This window comes from Oenanthe melanoleuca, chromosome 4A (assembly GCF_029582105.1).
Source record: "Oenanthe melanoleuca isolate GR-GAL-2019-014 chromosome 4A, OMel1.0, whole genome shotgun sequence".
NCBI classification, from domain to species: domain Eukaryota; kingdom Metazoa; phylum Chordata; class Aves; order Passeriformes; family Muscicapidae; genus Oenanthe; species Oenanthe melanoleuca.
In genome coordinates this window covers 19,723,548-19,744,817 of record NC_079338.1, presented here as the reverse complement: position 1 = coordinate 19,744,817, position 21,270 = coordinate 19,723,548, and the positions used below count along the sequence as shown (strand labels likewise).

At 47.3% G+C, this 21,270-nt stretch overlaps 1 protein-coding gene across 5 annotated transcripts in view; it reads right to left on the bottom strand.

Annotated features, from left to right (window-relative positions):
- Window positions 1–2,258: 2,258 nt before the first annotated feature.
- The window catches only part of ARHGEF6 (Rac/Cdc42 guanine nucleotide exchange factor 6), a 38,398-nt gene continuing 19,386 nt past the window's right edge, over window positions 2,259–21,270 (bottom strand). For 2 of the 5 annotated variants that reach the window (XM_056491708.1, XM_056491711.1), the window contains 14 exons: window positions 20,847–20,969; window positions 19,427–19,565; window positions 17,253–17,312; window positions 14,983–15,129; window positions 14,046–14,132; window positions 13,010–13,088; window positions 12,011–12,144; window positions 11,640–11,765; window positions 9,231–9,251; window positions 8,347–8,440; window positions 7,170–7,259; window positions 6,362–6,461; window positions 5,484–5,538; window positions 2,259–4,591 (listed from right to left, as the gene is read on the bottom strand). In XM_056491708.1, coding sequence (XP_056347683.1) covers window positions 4,451–4,591; window positions 5,484–5,538; window positions 6,362–6,461; window positions 7,170–7,259; window positions 8,347–8,440; window positions 9,231–9,251; window positions 11,640–11,765; window positions 12,011–12,144; window positions 13,010–13,088; window positions 14,046–14,132; window positions 14,983–15,129; window positions 17,253–17,312; window positions 19,427–19,565; window positions 20,847–20,969 — 1,396 coding nt within the window. In that variant the 3' untranslated portion in view covers window positions 2,259–4,450. Of the gene's footprint in view, window positions 4,592–5,483; window positions 5,539–6,361; window positions 6,462–7,169; window positions 8,121–8,346; window positions 8,441–9,230; window positions 9,252–11,639; window positions 11,766–12,010; window positions 12,145–13,009; window positions 13,089–14,045; window positions 14,133–14,982; window positions 15,130–17,252; window positions 17,313–19,426; window positions 19,566–20,846; window positions 20,970–21,270 lie in introns of those variants that run through there. The other 3 variants (XM_056491709.1, XM_056491712.1, XM_056491710.1) reach the window with 2 other exon arrangements.

Genomic DNA, 21,270 nt, shown 5'->3' with positions numbered 1-21,270 from the left:
AACTTCCTCAGGGTGGCACTGCCTTGGCTGTTCATACTTGGTGACAATCACTCTGACTGACAATCACAGAAGGGTGGTTGCTTGCTGAGGGAGGACTGCAGATTTCAAGGCAGAGAGAAGGCAGGGCACTAGTGGTGGTCTGCTCTTGGTGGCCTGAATCTATTCACCAGACTGTCCTGTCCTCCCACCTCTGCAGGCAGAGGAACCTTTGCCTGTGGACAGTTTCACTCCCCCATGGAAGGGGCACTGGGAGCCATCATCAAAATTGGAACTGCATCTTCTCCTGAGACTCCTCCTACTCAAGGAGGAGGACCAGGAAAGCATGGAGGTGGCAGGACCACCTGCTTCTTACCTCCAAAGCACACGTACAGAGCATCTTCTGGCTGTCCTCAGTGAGGATGTGTCCACAGTGGCACTTTTCCTGGAGCTCCAGGAGAGCAGGACTGTGCAGATGGGCTGAACCCCTCTTGAGCAGGGGGTACCTGGGTGACACTGCACTCTAAGGTCTTCCCAACCCTATTCTCCAGCTTGGTCTGCAGGGAAGGTGATCAGGGCACAAGGACATCAATGCAGCTACAGGACAAACCAAAGATGGTGCAAACTGGCATGGCCTGAGGCAGGAGGAGAAGCTTGGAGCAAGTAGGTAGGGAGGAGAGAGCTGTGAGGAGCTTGTGTGTGGCCAAAAACCTCCAGGAGTGCAAAACCTGCTCATCACAGGCAAGGAGAAACTGTGATCAGTGCACATTTTGAAGCCTCCTGCAGCCCCCAGCCTCTTGGGCCAAGAGCACCGGCCAGAGACCTTGGGCTGGGCTGCAACCCCCAGCCCAAATCACTGGACAGGGATCCAGGAGCTGCAAATTGCATGGTTGAGGAAAACAATTACAGAGGGGAGGAGAAAAACAGTCATTAAACAAGTCCATAAATTCTGCAGAAGGGTAGCAGATGCCAACTGTCACCTCCCCTGCCTGTGGGCTGCCCACCGACCCCAGCCCTACCACACCACTGCCTTTCTCAGGGCTTTTGTTTCGTGCCTCTGTTTCTTACTTGGCAAAAATCATGGGATTCAGATGTGAGGTAGTGTGTGAGAGGGGACAAGATGCAATTTTTGCCATCCAGCTGTGTCCTTCTCCCCGAGCCCTGCCTGTTGCCACAGCTGGCACCGTTTCCTCTCCCCATGGAAAGTTTAAAGGTTGTCAATACATTGATTTTTCCCTTGATGTTAGGCTTCTATGCCAGTCCTCAGGCTGTGGATTTTACTGTTTCCAAACTGATTTTTGCTCTTTCTGAGTTAAGAAGGGCTTGAGAGGGTGATGAGTTTACAGGCCACATCAGGACTGGCACAGGGGATGATAGATGAGCAGTAGCAGGAAGAAGCAGAAGCATGGTCATCTGCTGAGAGAGGTGCTTGTGTGGCTTAAAACACACTGAGCTCACTTTAAAAAATAATAATAATAATAAAAATAATTATATATACATATATGTGTGTGTGAGGTTTCTCCAAGCCCAATCCAACCTGGCCTGGACCCCTTCCTGGGGTGGGGCAGCCACAGCTTCTCTGGGCAACCCGTGCCAGAGCCTCACCACCCTCACAGGGAAGAATTTCTTTCTAATATCCCATCTAACCCTGCCCTCTGGCAGTTTCAGGCTTCAGTGTTTTTCCATGATGCACCCAAGGTTAGTGTTTCTTTTTTCCCTTGTTATTTTTCCTACTCTGTGTTTGGGGAAGGAGAGAAAGGTCCAGCCCTCCTGCCCTCGATCCTCCACTTCTGCAGGGCTGAGACCACAGACTGTGACACATCTCTACCAAAGAGTTAAAAAACCTCCAGCCTGCAGGAGATGTCTTGTCCAAGTGGTGGTAGACCAGAGGAAATCCTGTAACCACACCTAATTGCCAGAAAAAAGCACACACTAAAAAAACATAAAATCTCAAAGAGGCAGGAAGTCCCTTATCTACAGCAATTGCCTGGTGCAGCAGAGCAGTCTGTTCTCCACGAAGCATCCTTGTGAACAGAGTGCACACAGGGCTTGAGGGATGCAAATGAATCTCCTGCCCTGGGACCAGGTGCCTTGGCCTGCTGCAGGTCTGGGTGATGGCAGGAGCAACAGTCCAAGTGCCAGCATCACCTTTCACACCAGGATTCCTACCAGTAAATCAGAGAGGTATGATGCTGCCATGGCATTTTTAGGAAATCAGTGATGCCCAGAGCAAGCACTGCCTTTGTTTTCACAGTGGAAACACAGGAAACAGCTCCAAGGGCTAAGAAGCAACTTTTATCCTTCTTTATTTGTTGAAAATGTCAATTAAAAAACTGTTCAAAATAAAAACATGTTAGAAAAGTTGAACTTGCATAAGTAGTTTACAGTAAATAAACCTACATGACAAAGATACACTGAAAGGCAGCTGAGACAACATCCATCTAAAGACAGATTCACTGGAACCTATTTACAAAGCACTGTAAACAAAGTAAATATGGAAACATTGCTGTCCATCTGGCATGGCTTCTTTTCCTTTTTATTTTATTTTCTTATCTTTTTTTGGCTTCTAGCTCTTGACAAACACTTGATCCAAAAAGTCAGAGTGTGCCCTCCATCATATTACATCTCACAAACATGCACATGTATCTAGCACGGGTTTCAGCCGAGCCTGGGGGCAGTGAGGACACATTTCCACCCTTTCCCTGCAGGGCCAGCGGCCCTTGGTTTGCTCTGCATGGCAGCAGCCCAGTCCCCAGCCCAGCCTGGGGCAGGCAGCAGGGCCAGGCAGTGCCCAAGGGTCTGGGCACAGCCTCCCCGAGCAGCAGATGTGCAGCAAAGGTCCTGCTCCTGGAAAACGACTCATAAGCACAGCAGAGCTTGACTGCTGACTAAACCACTCCGCTGTGTGGCCAGGGAGGGACATGGGGAGCTGCCATCTGGCTGGGATGCTCTGGGGATGGCAAATGGAGCTAGACCTCTGTTTTGCCCTAGAAATAGCTTAAAGACGGTTTCATACTATACTCTTCGAGATGTTTTGGAGTCTACATCTCCCAAAACATGATTTGCAATGTCCTGTCTAAATTTTAATGGCAAGGAGGGAGTTGTAATTATTGCCTCTGTTATGACCTTCACAACCAACATAATGGTGTGACTGTAATAAGCTGTGGTGCCTCTGCACACCCTGGGACCACGCTGCCCTGTGAGATAAATAAGACATCATTAACTTTAACAGAAGATTATTTTTATAATACTGTTAATGAAGGAAGGAAGGAAAACATCAGTTCTAAACTATAACACCAAATAAGATAAGAAGAGCTGATACATATGCATGTTGCCTGTGTGCTGTGAGGGTGTTGCACATCCTTGCCCCAGGAGTGTTACAGCTCCTGTCAAAGCATAAATACCTTCCCTGTCTCAAGAGAAAGTTCCTTTTCCCCAGTAGAAAACCCCTGTGGGGTGGTGTGGGGAGAAGTGGCCACTGGCTACATTCCCAGCCTTTGGGAAGAAGTGATGGAGAGCATAAAGTGGGCAGAATGGAGCAGGGGACCAGCACATTTGGGGTTGTTTTTAATTGTCAAGCAGTGTTTACATTTCATACGGAGAAAAGCATGTCCTGCAAGAGGAAGCACAGCAAAATTATAATCTCCTAGAATACGTGGACACTCGATGTGAAAATAACGCAGGGGGTAGGAATTCTACATCATGCATAAGAAAAGGGATTGGGGGCAGAACAGCAGTTACCTGTTGTGCTAATCACAAGCTGTAAGGAGGCAGCACTATGCAAAATACCTTCCTATGTGCTCTGACAGGTGCTCCAGATCTGGCTTCCCCAAAAAGTTTAAACGTCTTCATGTTAATTGCACATTTTAATCAGTATCAAGGCCACAGGAACCACAGTATTGCTGGGCTCTAGTTCGCTACAGTCAACTAATGGGGAAAAAGATGATGGATGGGAAAATCTTCCCCAGTTGTGATTATCTGTAAAGAGAAGCGTGGTGCTTTTTTGGTTTCTGCTCAATGCCACCTCAGTAACGTTTTCATTCAATAAATAGGTACTGGTGTTTTTGGAAAGAATGAAAGCATTAAAAAGTGCTTAAGCTTCTTCTAGGAAACTGCTGCCCAAGCTTTTGTGAGCAACAATCACTAGCAGAGTTTGTATTTGCTCCCAGTAGCAGGTACAATGAGGTATTAGTTGCTGCAGATGAATTGTGAATCATGGACCGCTTGCTTACTGGTTCAGTTGTGATTGATTGTTTTTGCTTTATTTCCTTACTGGATGGAAGAAAACCAATCTTTTTCTCTATTACTTTTTTCTCTTTTTCCTCTCAGTTTTTTTTTGTTTTTTTTTTTTTTTTTTGGTAACAAAATACCCCGAACCAACAAAATAAGGAGCAAGAAGAGGCAAAGGATCCAGTTCCACTTCCCAAAAATACACCTGAGGTCACACACCACTGCCAGCAGCTTCTCCATGAAGTCAGGCGATCAGGGATGATTTGCGCCCTGTGTCCTCCCTGCCACACTCATCTGTCTGCTTCAGCAGCCTTCTCACCAGCTTCTCCAAGTCCTTCCTGGATTTAAGCTCTTCCTCCAAACACTGTTTCATCCTTTTGTTTTCCTGCAAGGTGAAAAACAAAGGAATAAAGATGCAGTTAATGCCCATACACTTTGTGCAGTGAGGTGCTTTCATGCATCTGCTGCCTGATGCCTCAGAGTTGATGAAATAACAGAGATTTGATAAGGGCTCATGAGGATGAAGAACATAAATGGATCAACCCAAACAGACCCTTGCTACATCACAGACTTGCACAGAAGTTCCCTGACTTTGGGCAGGCAGAAACATCCTCCTGGAAACATAATTTCAGCTTGGGTTGAAGAACCCTTTTATCCTCTGACGGTTTCTCCCACCTCCAGACTTGGGACTAGAGAGAAGAGGACATATTTCCTCTGAGTCTACAAGAACAGGTGTCCACCAGACCCCTGTAAAACGAGCAGTCAAGCTGAAACAGCTTTTGGAATAGAGTGAAAGTTTTGTGTTACCACAAAGACCAACTTGCTTTTCTTGCTTTCTCTGGCACCCAAGCACGGAGGATGAGGAAGTGGCCTCCAGCTGTGCCAGGGAAGGTTTAAGTTGGATATTAGGAAAAGTTTCTTCATGGAAAGGGTTGTCAAACAGTAGAACAGTCTGCCCAGGGAAGTGGTGGAGTCACCATTCCTGGGAATGTTCACAAAATGTGTGGGAATGGCACTTCAGGACATGCCTTAGTGGTGAACATAGCGGTTGTGCTGGGTTGATGGTTGGGCTCCATGATCTCAGAGGTCTTTTCCAACCTTAAAGATTCTGTGATTCTATGATTCAGGGAGGTAACCCAGAAGAAAACTAATACTCATTCAGGAATTTGGACCAGGGTCAGCAAGACTTTTCCTGGCACTGATCAGCTGGAGATGACCCAGCACAGATTGGTTGGCTTTTACTCAACTCCCAGCACAAACAATCCCACCCAAATTACCTGCTTCAGCTCTTTGACTTCATCTTTCAGTGCATAAACTGTGTCAACAAGGCTTCTGAAAAAATAAATTAAAGAAAAAAGAAATTAGAGTTGGTGTGCAGGAAAACAGTGACAGCATGGGAGGTGCTGACAGGAAAGTTGCACCTAGATTCTGCTTCCTGAGCATCAGGCTGCTGCCTGTGAGGGCACCCTGGAAACACAGCCCCGGAGGAGCATTTGCAGTCCACTGATCCAAAACTCAGGGCTCTTTTCTCAAACCTCAATACCTTGTTCTGCTTTGAGTTATCAGCAGAGGTCTGTGGCTTTGGCTTCCTTTGTTATGCAATGGCAATAAATAACAGTGACTTTAAAGGTGGTAATGCCAGAGCATCTTTTGCAAAGCAGCCTTGATTCCTTGAGGTTGTGCTGCAAAACATTAAATGTGAAGGGGACACACTGAGTGGGCTGGAAAGGGAGAGGCTCAACACAGTCACCCAGATGCAGAAGTTACAGAACAGACTGGGAGCACTCACAGGCAGGTGCCAGGCAGGCTCCTGAGGGGCAGCAACAGCCCAGTACATTGATAGTTAAAAAAATAAGAGCCGTTTGTTTGGCTCTGTCCTCATGACCCCATTATCCTACACCTGGATAAGCCATAAACCAGGGATCCAGACACCCAGAGGGATACAGCCATGTCAGGGCAGCTGGGAAGCTCTGTCCTTAAAAGGGACAAAATAGCAGTTGAGATTGTCTGGTGGTTCTTTGCCAGAACCAAGGCAGCAGTCAATGACACCAGGCCTATTCCTCTGTGGAGACACAGAAGGAAAGAGCATTGATTTTTAATGCCCTTCCAAAAAGTAACACAGGGATCTATCTGCAAGTGGAGAGCAGCAGCTTACTTTTCCTCTGTGACTGTCTGGCCATTGCTTCGTGTTTCCTCTATGATGATTTTCTCTTCCTCAGGAAGAAGGACTTGGGGGATGGAGTCTTTACGAGAGCCTGTGTACAGGAATTATTCATGAGGGAGAAAAAGTGGTAATCTTCCCTGGTGCCCATGCTACATCAGAGACAGAAGCTCTCATTCTTCCTGCTCCACCATCAGCCTGGGGCAGGCTGGAGATGCCAGCTACAACCCACTAACCCAGACCTACAGCAGCAAGTGGAGAACTTTCAAGAGTACTCATTGCATCTAAAGTTACATCATGACTTACAAATGAAACCATTTGATTAGGGTCAAGGGCTCCCCAAAGAACCACGGCCTCCCTTTTTTCTATGTACCATTATTTGACAGTTCAGTGATTTAACTGGCTGACATCTTGCCAGCAATAATAAATAGTTATATTTCCAGAGTCGTAGATGTTAGACACATTCTTATGAAGCAAGTTGTTCTTAAACAAGCAGCTGATTGAGAGATAATATTCATGCTTCCTTTCTAAAGCTATAAGCAACCTGAGATTACCATCAGGTAATCACTGGTGAAATAGCAGTGTCTCATCTGCCCTCCTATCTGCTCCATTCTCTGTGTTTAGAAGAAAAACAATGGCAACTAAACCACTAGGCAGATGAAGCTTCCTTATCTTGAAGATTGAACACTACAGTTTCCCAGCATGAGTCTCGTTGCTGTATGATGCAATATCTGTTTTTTCCCAAAGGGGTTATCAGAGCTGTGGCCAGAGTAGGAGCTAAATAATGTGGTTGTGTGCCCACCTGAGCTGAGAGCTTGCTGGAAGCCTGCCCCCGTACAGTATGCTTCAATCACTTTCAGGATCTGAGCATCCTCCTCCAGAGCAGCAGCACCTGTAAAGCATTGCAAACAACAGCAGGCACAAAAAGCAAGGCACTCTGGCCTTGCCCCTCCCAGTCTTTGCTCCCAAGTCCCTTAAAGACCATGATGTTTCTTTGGTTGTCTCTGGGACTTTGGCCAATCTGTTTTGAGGTCCTTTATATTTTCTGGCCTTTGTGACATCAAGCACCATGACCAAATGGTGTGAAAACTCATCTCTAGATGCTCATCTTGGCAAAACTCAGGGGGTGATACCCTACTTTGGGTGCAGGTAGCACCAGGAGATGGGCAGGCAAAGCAGCCCTAGTGTGGTAGGTCTGGAGCAGCAGCATCAGAGCAGGAAACATGAAGTGTTAATTTCCAGCCTCTGCTCAGCACCATCTTCTCAAGGGAGAGAGCTAATGGTGGAGCTGTGCATGGCAGCTTGACCATGGCTGGTGACCATGGTCTTTTGTGTAAAGCCTCAAGTGGGCTTTAGGGAGCTGTCAGGACACCCTTCTTTTTGCAGGTGAGCACCTCTGTTGGCATGGGGACCTTTTTGTTTCCTAATTCCTCATGGACATTGATCTGGGACCTGTTGGCATGGCCAGGTAAGGGTTTGTCCCAGCTGTCAGACATACTTTGGTGATGCTTGACGTGCAGTTTCACGCAGTTTTTAACTACTTGGAAGTTGTTTCTTGGCTTCATACCCAGAATAAGACCACCCACAACCCACGACCTTGCGCTAGCAATCATGAGGGTGGTGGCATGTCTGGCAGTCATAACTGGGAGGGGAGGAGGGATCTTTCAGAGGCTGAGGACCAGTGCACTGCCAGAAGTCTCCCGTGCTCAGAAGCATGTAGGCTCACAGTGAGAGCATCCTGTCACATCCTGCACTGCAAGAAAGGGTGTTTCCAAAGTCCAGCAGAGATCACTTAGAATACAGAAATCTCCAGAAATGAAAGAAAAATAGAATCACAGAATGGTTGGGGTTAAAGAACATCTAGTCCCAATCCCTGCCATGGGCAGGGACACCTTTCACAAGACCAAGGCCCAGCCAACCTGGCCTTGAACACTTCCAGGGATCCAGGGCCAACCAAAGCGTCTCTGGGCAACACTTACTTTTCCGAATAACAAACTCTTCATCGGATGGTTTTCTCTCAGTTTTCCTTTTTGGAAGAAACTTCTTCATTGTTTTTGGACTTTTGCTGGAATCCTACAGAGAAATAGACTCTTGTGTTTAACCAGAACCAAAGGCAACTGGAACAGTGGAGCAGCACAGCTGGGTGCAGCTAACAACATGTTAGAGAGCTACAAAGCAGACAATGACAAAGTTGGGAAAAATGATTGCTTTTGCCCTTCACTTGTACCAGTTGTGACCCACTGCTCCCTGGAACAGCAGCGGGAATTGCACTTGCAGGCTTGGATAGGCTCCTGTAGTAAATTCAACTATTCTCTAAAATCCTTCAGCCAAAGAAGTCAAAAACATTCTTAACACTTTTAGTCTCCTTACCAGCTCTGTGGCCTGTGCTAGAAAACCCTAAAATGTGGTTTATTCAATTGACTTGATTTCTAATATTAAAGAATTGGCAAATAGCTCTGTTTCTAAATGCCCACAATTTGAGAGTATAAATCCCCCCCACACATATACAGAGAACAGACAAACGCACACACAAAGTTAGTGTTTGCTATGACTCCATGAGTAAGAAACACAGGTTTTTATCTCCTTCACTCAGTTAAAAGTCTTGCTGATTTGGAGAGAATTAGTGTACTAGTAGGTTACATGCAATAAGGATTTAAAGGAGAAGAGGCATGCCAGGAGATTTAAGTACCATAACACTAAATCCTTTCTGAGAGTTATCTCAAAATATATTTGCCAGTTGCTACTGACTCTGACAATAACTTACTGATACAACAAGGCAATTAGGGTCATGCAAGCACAAGAAGCACTAACAGGAACAAGCGTTCTGTGCCACAGCAAGCCAAAGAGATGTATCTACCCTTACCTTTAAGATATAAGACATCCTCTACAATGAATATGCAAAGAAAGAGAAGATGAGTGTGAGAGACTGATGATTTTTATCATCAAGTCCATAAAATCCACAATTCTAAACCACATTTCAATGTTAGTCCTGCGATTAATGCAGCACACCCTCTGTACTGGTTTTAAAGCACTATTAACATGCAAAGGAGCACCATCTCATGCAAAACTGAAAATTTACATGTGACATGCAGGGTGAGTGGGCATTAATACACTCCAAGCACACAGAGAACATGCCTCCTCAGTTAGTAGTGGGTGTCTGTGGGTGGTGGCACTTACAGCTGCAGGAGCCTGGCTCCATCCCAGCCCCAGGGAGTGCCCAGGGTCTGCGCCCAACACCAGCCCTAAGGGCTCAGCCCAGCCCAGCCAGGATGCTCTGCCCACCCTGGTGACAATCTCCTAGGACTCCATCTGCCCAAAGGGGACCTTCCACCCTCGCTGAAGACCCTACCATGTCAGGCATCAGCACTTTACCCACCAAACTTACCTGTTCTGTTTCAAATGATTACTGGAAACAGAACAGGAAAAATGACCCAATTTCATTGGAAATAACAAGAGTGAGGTGCTGTACACAAGCAGGGTCTGAGGTTTCCTGAGCACAGCTGGGTACAAGGAAGTGCACAAGACTGTGCCATCCCATCCTACATTATGAGAAGACAAGTAACACTGGATGTCTAAGAATCTCTACTCTTTAAATCAAACTCATTTCCCTGCACAGTAACCCACAAACCCACTCACTTCCCTGCAAGTAACCTTTGAAATTTGTATTCCTTCATTATATATTCATTATAGGAAGGTGATTACATGGAGCTGTCAGCATCATCTATTTTGTGCTTTACTTTAAATTTAAAAAACTAAAATACAGTGAAATAGGGATTCTGTTTAGTGATTAAGCATCCCAGAGGGAGAGATTAGACAGATGTGGATCTGCTTGGGCCAACAACCAAAGTTATTTCCCATTTGTCATGGCAGGCTTGTGTCCCGGGTCTCTCCCAGGCTCAGGTGGGGCTGGCTGAGTACCAGGCTGTGCCTGCCCTACTCTGCTGGACATGCTGGCCTGTGGGTTTGGCTGACAAGCTCAGCACAGCTTGTTCCCACATTTTTGGTCCTCTGACATCTTGCAGGGTCCCATCCAGCATCCTATCCCTTGGGGCTCGCTGTGGGCTAGGGCTCTGTGCAAAAACCTCTCCCCTGGTTTCAACCAGAGTTTAACTCCTACTATGAGTGGCAGGGGACAAGAAACTGCAAAGGACCATGATATTAATGATATCATTCAATCTGTGGTTTTTCCCACAGAAAAATTTCTCTTCTACCTCAAGCCTCTACCGATATTTTTAATTTACCACACAAGCAAAAAATGATTTAACCTCCATTAGGAATTTGAAATATGCAAAGATTATGGGTCATTTTCAGTCTGCTCAGTTGGTATTTAAACAATTTAATTCCCAAACTGAAATTACTTTACAAATTCTAAGAAATAAATGCAACAAGATGAAAGGAGGCTACTTTAAATCTCTACCTGGAGCAGCAGACCCACAGTTCTGCCAGCTGCCAGGCTCTCCATTCCCAAGTGCTGGGGTCCAAGCCCCCTCCCATCCCACTGGGGCAGAAACACTCCCAGGGCTGCTGTACCAAGAAAGGCAGCTGACTCAGATCCAGAGTGCTCACTCAATAAGGGGAATGTTACTTGAGGTACTGATGGGTAATTCCAAAAATTTAAAATAAGGTAGGGAAGGAGAGCACTACAATTGTGGTGCAGGGTGAAAACTAAGCTAGGCTGTGTTTTGGGTTTTCCCACACCAACTCTCAGCTCCCAGGCTGGGATTCCTGCAGGTGAAGCCATCCCAGCAGGACCTTGCTGTGTAACACTTGGGTGGGTGGCAAAGGAGGGTCAAGCCCCACATTCTGCTCCAGCCACCAAAACAGGGTGGAAGACACAAAAAACATGGGTGGGAATTTTGCCTCTTCCTCATAGTGCATTACTGCTTCTCAGACCTGTGCCACCGAGCTGCTGCTACAGCTGGAGCTGGAACACATTCCAGCAGGGAGCAGCCCCTGCCTGCAGCCTGGACCAAGGCAGACAGAAGGGGAGAAGGCAGTCCACCAAGGCACTGCCCAAAGACAGGGCTCAATCAGACACCCAGATGTGGGACTGGTGACATGCAGCAGCTGAGAGTGCTGGCTACGGCAGCCCCAGTACAGATCCAGCACAGTGACCAACATCACCACAGCACTGCCAAACTGGCAGAGTCACTTCTCTCAGCATCCTCAAGAACCCACATTTCTGTGGTCTTGCCATGGGATATGAAACCTGGACATGAGGTGTAGGGATTGTGTGAAATCAGGGTCCTGGACAGGCAGGTGGGATTATTACCTCTTTGTAACTCAGTGCTGCTGATGGTCTGAGTGGAGGAGCAGGACGGAGGCAGCTCAAGCTCCAGGGTTTGAGGATTTTGGGGGGTTCCAGAGGCCCACGGATCTGCCCAGCTGAACTAAATGTCTGAGAAAATAGATGAGAAGCAAACCAAGACTGTTAACCACCAAACAAAGCAGAGGAGTGGAGGGGGATGGATACTTGAGATACTGAGAGATCTAAGTTGCAACAAAAATAGGGCAGGATACGAGTAAAACGGTACAAGCACAACAGAGTTACAAAGCAAACTGCAGGATGTGTCATGTTACCTCGGTGCAGGGCACTGCTGAAACAGAGAGCTCAGGCAGCAGAGGCCAGGAGGTGACACTCACCGAATGAGGGCTCCAGGACTGTGTTTTGGAGACAGTGCTGCATGTCCCCTTGGTCAGCCTTTGCAAGTGGTCCAGCCATTCATGCAAGTCCTGGCTGGTGCTGCAGGACACAGTGATCCGCTCCATCATGCTCCCTGTGGCAGAGGGTTAAAGAACTGCCTTTAGCAAGTGGTGGCGACTCAGAAGGAAACACAGAGTGACATCAGCTCAGCACGAAACGGCTCCTTAGTTTGCACAGTCCAGTGGCTCCAAAAAGGCCAGGGCAGAGATAGAAACAGAATAATGGAATCATTAAGGTTGGAAAAAACATCTAAGATTGTCAAGTCCAACCATTAACCCAGCACTGGAAGGTGCACCACTGAACCATGTCCCTAAGCATCTTATCTACAATGATGATGTTGCCCAACCTGCTCCAGGCAGCCACTGACAATGTGGGAGCTGCAAGAAATGCTAAGGGAGCTGTGAGATGACTGTGTGAAGATTATTTAATGTTGAAGGCCATTAAACACAACATTTCCATGATTAACAGGATCCTGACACCAAATATCACCAGCACAACCAGCTGAACTGCAGCACAGGCACTGAGCATGAAATGACTGTGTATACCTACAAGTAATGAGATAAATAGAAAAGAAAAAATGGGATGAAAGCTCCCTCATGACCAGAATCATTAATCTGTCAATAAATGACATATTCAGAGCTACAAGGAATGGCTACTGGATGCAGAGAGGGCACACCAGTGCGGAACAGTGCTCCTGCAGCCAGAGATTTGTCCCATACAAAACACTGTGGTCTCCAAAAGCAGCCAGAGGCAGAGCTCCAGGGCACTTGGAGGAGATTGCCTCAAGCAGGACAGAAGTTCTCAGAATCTCAGACAACACATGGTAAAAGAGCAGGAGGAAGATCATGGTGGGGGGTTAGGGGAAGGAGGACCAGTACTTCCAGTAGCAACTGTTGTTTGCACTGGGAGGACTGCCCCAGGCAGAGGGCCCCACTGACCTGTGATTTCAAACATGTGCTCATTCCCTTCAGCATCTTCCAGCTTTGTCAGTGTCATTCCTGTCAAAGGCAGCTTTCCCTGGGAGAATTGAAGAGCAGTCAGTGTCAGCAGGTGTTGTTCTGCCTGTTTCTAATGATTCCTTTCTCTTTGGAAATTGCCATTTAAAATTAATTTGTGAAGGCTTCAGACTAAAGAGTCTTGTTTAATGTATGGATCTAGATTTCCCTGCACAACTAGGTCAAGCCCTGGAGATGAAGCTCCCATGACAACTGAGTCATCTCTGGCTCATCTGCCACCCTTTCCCTTCATTCAGCACAAACCCTTTTCACAGTCAAGTCAGAAGGATCAATTTCCCCTGGCTTTTTCTGAAAGCCTTCCCCATCCCTCTAATTTGCATGCTGAACTGCCTGCTCACCTTACTCCCACCAGTGGGTCAAGTCAGAAAACCCAGCCAAATATTTCCCAAATCTTTCTTATCTCCCTTGCTATGATAAATGATACATCAAAACAAGAGCATGCTTTTCCTGGCAGTATTGATGGTTTCAGACAGCTGGAGAAAAGCCAAGCTCTCAACAGCCATTGAATGGTATGGAAAATGGTAAAACACAAGAAATGCAGAATTATATGTACTACATCATGGAGTGGAATTTTCATGCTCTTTGCAGTGAGCTTTAGAAGTATTTTCCAGCGATGGCCCAAAACTGAGAGCCAGGTGCCTGGTCAAAATCCTAAAGCTGGACACCTTACCAACATACCAAGTCTCAAGAACAGCAGGTAGAACAACAGGTTTCCAGACTTTTCCTTTTTTTTTTTTTTTTTTTTTTTCTTTTTTTTTTTTTTTTAATTTCACAGCATTCACTTATCAATGAGGCATTGACTATCCTAGCACATGGTAAAGCCAAGCCCAGGTTCCCAGCCTGGGGTGTTTGCATCACAGCAGAGTTTGAAAGATGCAGAGGACTTGAATTTGGTAAGAACTATCTGTTTTGCTTTTTTACACCGAATGCCTTGCAACTCCAAACTAAGCATGCCTACCTGATAGATGAACCCACTCATCCGTGGGCTTGCAGACAGCATCAGCAAAACATTGGAAAATAACAAGAAATACCGCTCCTCTTTCTCCTGGGGGGATAAGAATTGAGGTTAGTCCAGTCTGCAATGCATCACAAGCACCTGCCTCCAGCAAACTGACCCCGTTGCAGCTGGAATCACAGCCTGTGAGATCACTCCCAAACCAACTATTCTGATTTTTTTTTTTTCTTTGCAGCATCTCATTTGTGTACCAGTTTTCCCTGCATAGCTTTTTGTCTGCCTCCTGCTAATCCTCTTCCAATCATTGCAAAGGGCCTCAGAAGGCCTTATGTTCCCCAGCATCCCACAACCCAAACAAGAAAGACTTTTGGGACTAGATGCTGCACAAGTTTGTTTTACAGGTCTTCCCTTCTCAGGGAAATATTGCTACAGCAAGCAATTCAGTGCTTAGAGGTACTTTCCCACACTGAGCCTGCAGCACACAGGGCTTTAGCCCCACTGGGGAAGGTCTGTGTCAAGCACTGCTGCCATGCATTAGGACCAGTAGGACAAGAACCACTCCACTTAGCTTCAAAACACACAGGTCAGTTCTGGGGTGGGGTGTCAGAGCAGCCCCTGTGCTCCACATAGGACATTTTCTTGTCACTCTCATTTCTCAGAGTAAGTCACAGGGGAGAAAGAGGGAAATGAATGTGCTATATGACAATGAGATGCTTCTTATCTTGAAAAGTGTGTCACTAAAGGCCTGAAGCTAAGCCTACGGGGTGTCTGACTCACTCCAAAGACATGCACAGTCCCATTGCACAGCTCTTCCCAAGGTAAAATAATTTATCAGTGTTATTTGTCATCAGCTTGTGGCCTGGAAGGAGAGGAGCTACCCAGGAGCAAGCAGGCATTCAGACACATGGTCTTTAGCCAGCAGAAGGAACATCACACTCACCTCACTTCCCCCAGACTGCACCATAACCTGGGACATGTAGATGACATTTCCCATCATTTTTATGTCCTCTCCTTCCCAGCGCTGGATGGATTCAGAAAGGATTTGCAGCTCAAGTTGTTTCCTCTTCCTCAGGTCCTGGCATTGTGACTGGGAATCACAGCAGAGCTTTGTTAGCTGCAGGGCAGGAGCCAACCCAAACCATCCCAGTTTCACCAGCAACACTCACACAGCCCTGTGGGCTCTGGGATAGTCATGTCAAGGATCATGAAAGCCTGCTTTGGCTCCATCACAAAAAAGTCTGCTAAAAAAATCACATCCTAGTGATTTATGAAGTAATGATTACATTCAAACGTCAAGGAAATTGCAAACTGCACTGAGCAAACTTTTCTTTCCAAGCCAGCCCTACCTCTGAGAGTTCAGGGTCACAATTTCCAAACCAGGACAGCTGCACAGTTAAATGTCTCTAATTTTGCTCCTGCTTAGAGGGATTTTGCCCATTTTGATTTTGTCCAAACAGCAGAGTCGAACTTGTAGCACTGCAGAGTTCCCACAAGTCAGATGGGTGGATATTTTCTAACCCAAATCTGAGAACCCAAAAGCAGGACTAGGCAGTGCTGTAAAAGAATCGTCTCAAAGTGCTGTAATTGAAAAGCCTGCATCACTGCTGAGCAGCTGGGGACTGGAGAAGCTCCAGGGAGAGACCAGTCTCTCATCAGCTCTCAGCAAGAAAGGACAATGCTGACTGAACAGAGTGTCCTGCAAATCCAAGCAATACTTTCTTTAACTGACCCCTCTGCCAACAGGGAAAAATGCTGCAAAGCCAAACAAGGGCTATTTTTATCAACTGCTTGGTTTTTTTCCAAACCCCTTTTTCTGATAGATTTTCCTCCTCTCCAATTCATTGACTATCTAGCTCTTCAAAGAGAGAGGCTGCATTGGGTCTAGCTTGAAACCACATACACTTGAACCAAACTGTGGGGATTTACTCTGGTTCTGCAACTATTTTATGTTTTGATGGCTCCCCAAGTGTCCGAATCCAATGTTCCCAGGATAAAAACCCAAATATAATCTGCAGGAGTTCATCACAATCTGTGCAGAGGCACTGCTGTGAATCACAGGGGCTGCTTGGTCCCTCCCTGCCTTTGCTCAGGAGTCTTCCTGGGGCTGTAACAGGACCACATGCACATCACAAGAGGCACTTCTGCGTGTCTAACCTCAAATCCACACTGAACCTCTTTATTGTGTCATAACGACATTAAATTACTCATCACTCAAGTACACATTTCAAGTAAAACCATTCAGCGCTTACAAGATTTCCTAAAAATTAATAACACCTTATAATTTAAATGAGTTACTCCCCTATTACCTTCCAGAAAAAATGGAAAGGGTGCTGAGTTTCTAAGTAAATGTAACATGATCACCCTTTCCTGTTTTCTATGAACTTTCTCCTCCCCATCTTTTATCTGCACTGCTAAACACTTGCATCTGCCACAAATGTGTGACATCTGTTTTGCTAAAGGAAGGAAGCTGGACCATATCTGGAGTGGTTATAGTGAAAGGTTCTGTGTGGCTACAAAGCAAGAGAGACTAGAGCTTTTTTAATAACTGAAAAAAGCTTTTCCAGGTAAACCTTTGTGCACATGGATGGCTTTCCCCCCTCTATTTCATCTCAGTACAGCAGGACTTTGAGGGGTGCAGGTGACAGAGTTCACAGAAATAGGTTTGTTATCTCTGACTCATCCCTTCTCCCTGTTCCCCACCGATGGCCACGGCACCTGGAGCCAAAATTGCTGGAATGTGATCCAAACCTCCTGGTGCCCATGGAGCAATCCTCAGCAAAACCAAGAGTTACTCCATGGTTTCAGAGGGGAACCTCCCATTGGCACCAGCACTTGGGTCAGTCACAGCTGTGCTAACCTCTCCCTCAGTGAGCGAGTGCTCTAGTTTCAGATGACAAATGATTAGGGAATGGAGGCAACAGGAGATGAAAGGGACCCTGCTGCCACCACAGTCCACACTTGGCTTTCAGCAACAGAGGAGAAACTTGGAGATCCAGCATCTCTGCTCTGACACCACAGAGCCAGCATGCACCTGCCACAGCCAGAGGAGCAGCTCTAGGCTTGAAATGTGGAATTAAGTTTCTTTGTAACCCATCTTTTCCATTCCAAAAGACTTTTTTTCCTAATGAGGAAACAAATGTCAGGCTTGACTCATTCTTCATGAAATGCAGACCTGAAATGGAGTAATCTATTTTAAGAATTGCCACCTACCACAAGGGACTTGAAGGATGTGATGGCTTTCAAAACATCTTCATGATCTGCATGCGCCTCCTAGTGAAGGGAGAGCAAATTCCTCAGCCATCAGCAGCAGCAGCAGCACCCACCCTGAGCATCAACCCACCCTGAGCATCACTCACTGTCCCAGTACACTCAGGGCAGAGGATACAGGCAGCATGGGCTTCAGAAGGAGATCAGAGTTCCCCAGATACCTTCCCCACCACCAACTTCAACATGGCATTGCTAAAGGCAGCTATGCAATTCACTGATAACAATTTAATGAGTGTGAAGTAGCTAGAGCAAGAGTAGCTATGATTTGACTTAGAACAAATCTGACTTGAAAAGAAAAATCCATAAAAACAAACAGGAGTGCAGGGTGCACCTTCAGGAAGGAAACTTCCATTGCTGTGCCAGGTATTCCAGCCACTGTCCCATCAAGGGTGGAAATCTGTGAGCACCAAGGGGGCTTCACCTCTGGGTTCAAGGGAGGGCACGTCTGAGCAGAGAGCTCTTGGGCAAGGTAAAAGCCCCTTATATCTGATCCCAGCTGTATGCTAGTACTCTCCCAGAATTTTCTTCTGGATTTAGGGCCTTGCTCCTCACCACCAGGTCCCCATGCCAAGCAAAACATTAGGTGTTTAGGTAGTGATGGAGCTGTCCCTGCAGCCTGGGATTGCTCACCTGGAATGTGGGACAATGGCTGCCCTGAACACACCTGCATTCTCAGCAGCTCTGCAGCAGTGCAGGGAATGCAGTGGTGTACATCCACACTGCACTCAGCCATCCTCTTCCCACAGCATCACAGCTTAAACCTCAGCCCTAATGATTCATGCAACAGAACTCCCACACTTAGCTTAGAAACTAAGAAAAATAGGTGACGTGTATGTCCCCAAATCCACTACTGAGCCAGCTGCGAAGAGCAGGCAGAAAGCACAATGCCTCTGCTCACAATGCTCTCCTGCAAGGAGCACAATGTTTGTCCTGTAAGGAGCACAATGTATGTCCTGCAAGGAGCACAGTGTATGTCCTGCAAGGAGCACAATGTATGTCCTGCAAGGAGCACAGTGTATGTCCTGTAAGGAGCACAGTGTATGTCCTGCAAGGAGCACAGTGTATGTCCTGCAAGGAGCACAATGTTTGTCCTGCAAGGAGCACAATGTTTGTCCTGCAAGGAGCACAGTGTATGTCCTGTAAGGAGCACAGTGTATGTCCTGCAAGGAGCACAATGTTTGTCCTGCAAGGAGCACTTTACCCCTGCATGGGCATGGTGGCTGCCCCAGGCTCAGCTCAGCTGGGTCAGAGGGTACAGGTAGGTCTGGAGTGTGCCTACCTGCAGGCTCTCCTATGCAGGAATATCCCTGGCTCAAGCATTAGAATTTTAATCCTTTGGCTTGATTGTAGGTCATGGATAAGTGTGCTGAATTAACTTGTAATTAAAACCGGATGAAGGGAAAAAGTAAACTTGCTTAAAAACAGATTGTTAGTTTTGTTTTCTTCAGCCCCTTGCATCACCCCTGAGTTTTGCCTTCCTGCAGCTGGAGTGCACCAGCAGTAAGTAGCAAAGCTGCAAAAGCACAGTCCCTGGGGCAAGAAATGCCCTGAAGCAGACCTGCATCATGCCAAGAAGTCTCTGTGCCCCTGGCTGCTGTCCCTGCTCCTAGGGACTCGCTCTCCACCCGTGTCTGTGCTGGTTGCCAGCTCCACGTCTGTCTGTGCAGCTCGGCCTCCACCCAGGAGCACAGCCCCGGGGCAGTGGGTGGGAATGTGCCTTTGAGCCACAGCAGTGAGCCCCCAGGCTTAGGAATCTCATCAAATCATAACAAAAACACAGATTTATTCTCGGCTGTGCAAATAAACAGCAGCTGCAGCCCAAACCTAGACTCTGTTTTCACTTGTGCTGTAAATGGCCCATCTTTGAGGAAGGGCTGGGGTGAAGAGCAGGCAATGCATTTCCACAACATTTCTCAAACTCTTCTACCAGTATCTCACTTTTAATCTGAAAGGTGGGCAATGTCTGGGGGATGTCTGGGATCCCTGGAGATATGGTAAGGACTTTTAGCCACATGATGCTCAAATACCGAGAGGCAGAGGTGTCTCTAGAAGCTCAGGGAGCAGCTCTGGCAGCACCACGGGGCAGAGCCTGCCCAGCAGCCCCACACCCCACCCACCTCCATGTGCCGCTCCAGCTCCTGCAGCAGGGTCACGTATTTCTCCAGCCTCAGGAAGGGTTTGCTGAGGCTCGTGGTCAGGATGAGAATGCCTGGGCTGGCCGCACCCTGGCTCTCCATGAATTTCTCCAGCTCATCACTATAAAAAGAGACAACAACAATAACAACAACAAGGAGGGCTCTCAGAGCTGAGAGCTGTGTTTTGCTGCCTCCCATGCTCTCCTGATAGCCAGGGCTCTGCTCTGAGCTGGACCTCCCTAAAGGCAGCACAAACTCCCCTCTGAGCACCCACCACCTATTCCATGGAACAGGCAGGGAGCTTCTAGCCAAGCAAGACCCTTCTTCCCTGGAAAGCAGGAGAGGATGCTGTGTGGCCCCAGGTGTTGGAATGCACAGCCCCTGGGGCACACTGGGGTCAGCAGCTGGTCCCCCACCCAGCAAGGTGGCACAGGCCCAGGCATCTGCTGTGCAGGGAGAAGGGGCTGCACAGGCTGGTGCTGTGCTGGAGGAGGCTGCAGCAATGCACTGGGACCCTGCTGGAAGCTGTATGCAGATGTTTGCACGTACATTGCTCCAGAGATCATGGCTTCTGTGTGTCAGCACGCTTCCCAAATGATTCTTTGGTTCATTTAGGAAAAGGGGTTAGACTGAGGAATCACACGAATGAGTCATTTGCTGGACCCAGGCTTGTGGTTACACTGAATTAAAGCTGGATTTCAGCAGGTTAAGTAAATATATTGTGACTTCCCATTGCAGAATGGGAACACTTAAACACTATGGATGTGGTCCTGGCTTTCCCATCATTGCAGGGAGGACAGCTAACCTGCATTAGGGATGACACAGTGGTAGCATCCTGGCTAGGCACATTCTTGAGCAGGACATCACACAAATTCAAGTGTTACTCATGCGGATCACGTTGAAGAAAAATGTTATTAATGTGATCTACCAGTGACCCTGAAAATCAACCATTTGGTTGAATAGAAGCTCAGTTAATAAACTAGGTAGCTGGGTGACTTGATGACCATTGTCCTTCTGCAATGATGTGCCCCCCACCATGGTGCCACAGGGGACACCCTCCCATTTGTCAGTGTGTAAGCACCTGAGCAGTGGGTCTGAAACAGCATCTGGGTCCTTTAGCAAGTAACAACCACTCAAGATGCTACTGCCAGAGCTGAGACTGCCTGTTAGACCCAAGGTGGGAGTCCTGTATGTGCAAAAAGTGAGATCAGCTCTGAACACCAGCAGTATGAATTGTCTTCATGCTGAAGTTGAAAGGCCCCACTGAAGAGTCCAAAGCCCCAGCAGCAGGAAACACCCTTGCCCAATTATTAAAACACAGGTCAACAGCCATGGCAGGCCAAGTATTAATAACAAAAGTTAACTTTTTAAAGGAGTCTGAATTTCCTCCTCCATCACTCACCTGTGCTGTGTGAGGACATGGACAGCTGAGGGGTGGTTAGCACAGTACGCCAGGTACAGGGAGCGGAACTGGGGCAGCAGGTTCATGAAACAGCCTCCCACACGCTGCTGGTTCTCAGGGAGCCTACAGACACCAACATACCAGCCATGCTGAGCCTCTGGATCTGCACCCTGCAGCTACAGCACTCTCAGGGGCCTGCCCAGGAACTACCCTCTGCTCAGGGACATTCCCACCTCACAACTGCAGCACTGAGCAAAATACCCACCCCTACTACCTGGTGAGAAAGAAGAAGGGGATCCTCAGATGGTCTGGGCTCCTGTGGTGCAGACAGTGAGCATTACAACCCATTATCAGCCTCAGGCAACTTGTGACTCAACCTGGCATGTCTCGCCAGCAGAGCTACAGCTAGGATGACGAGGATGTG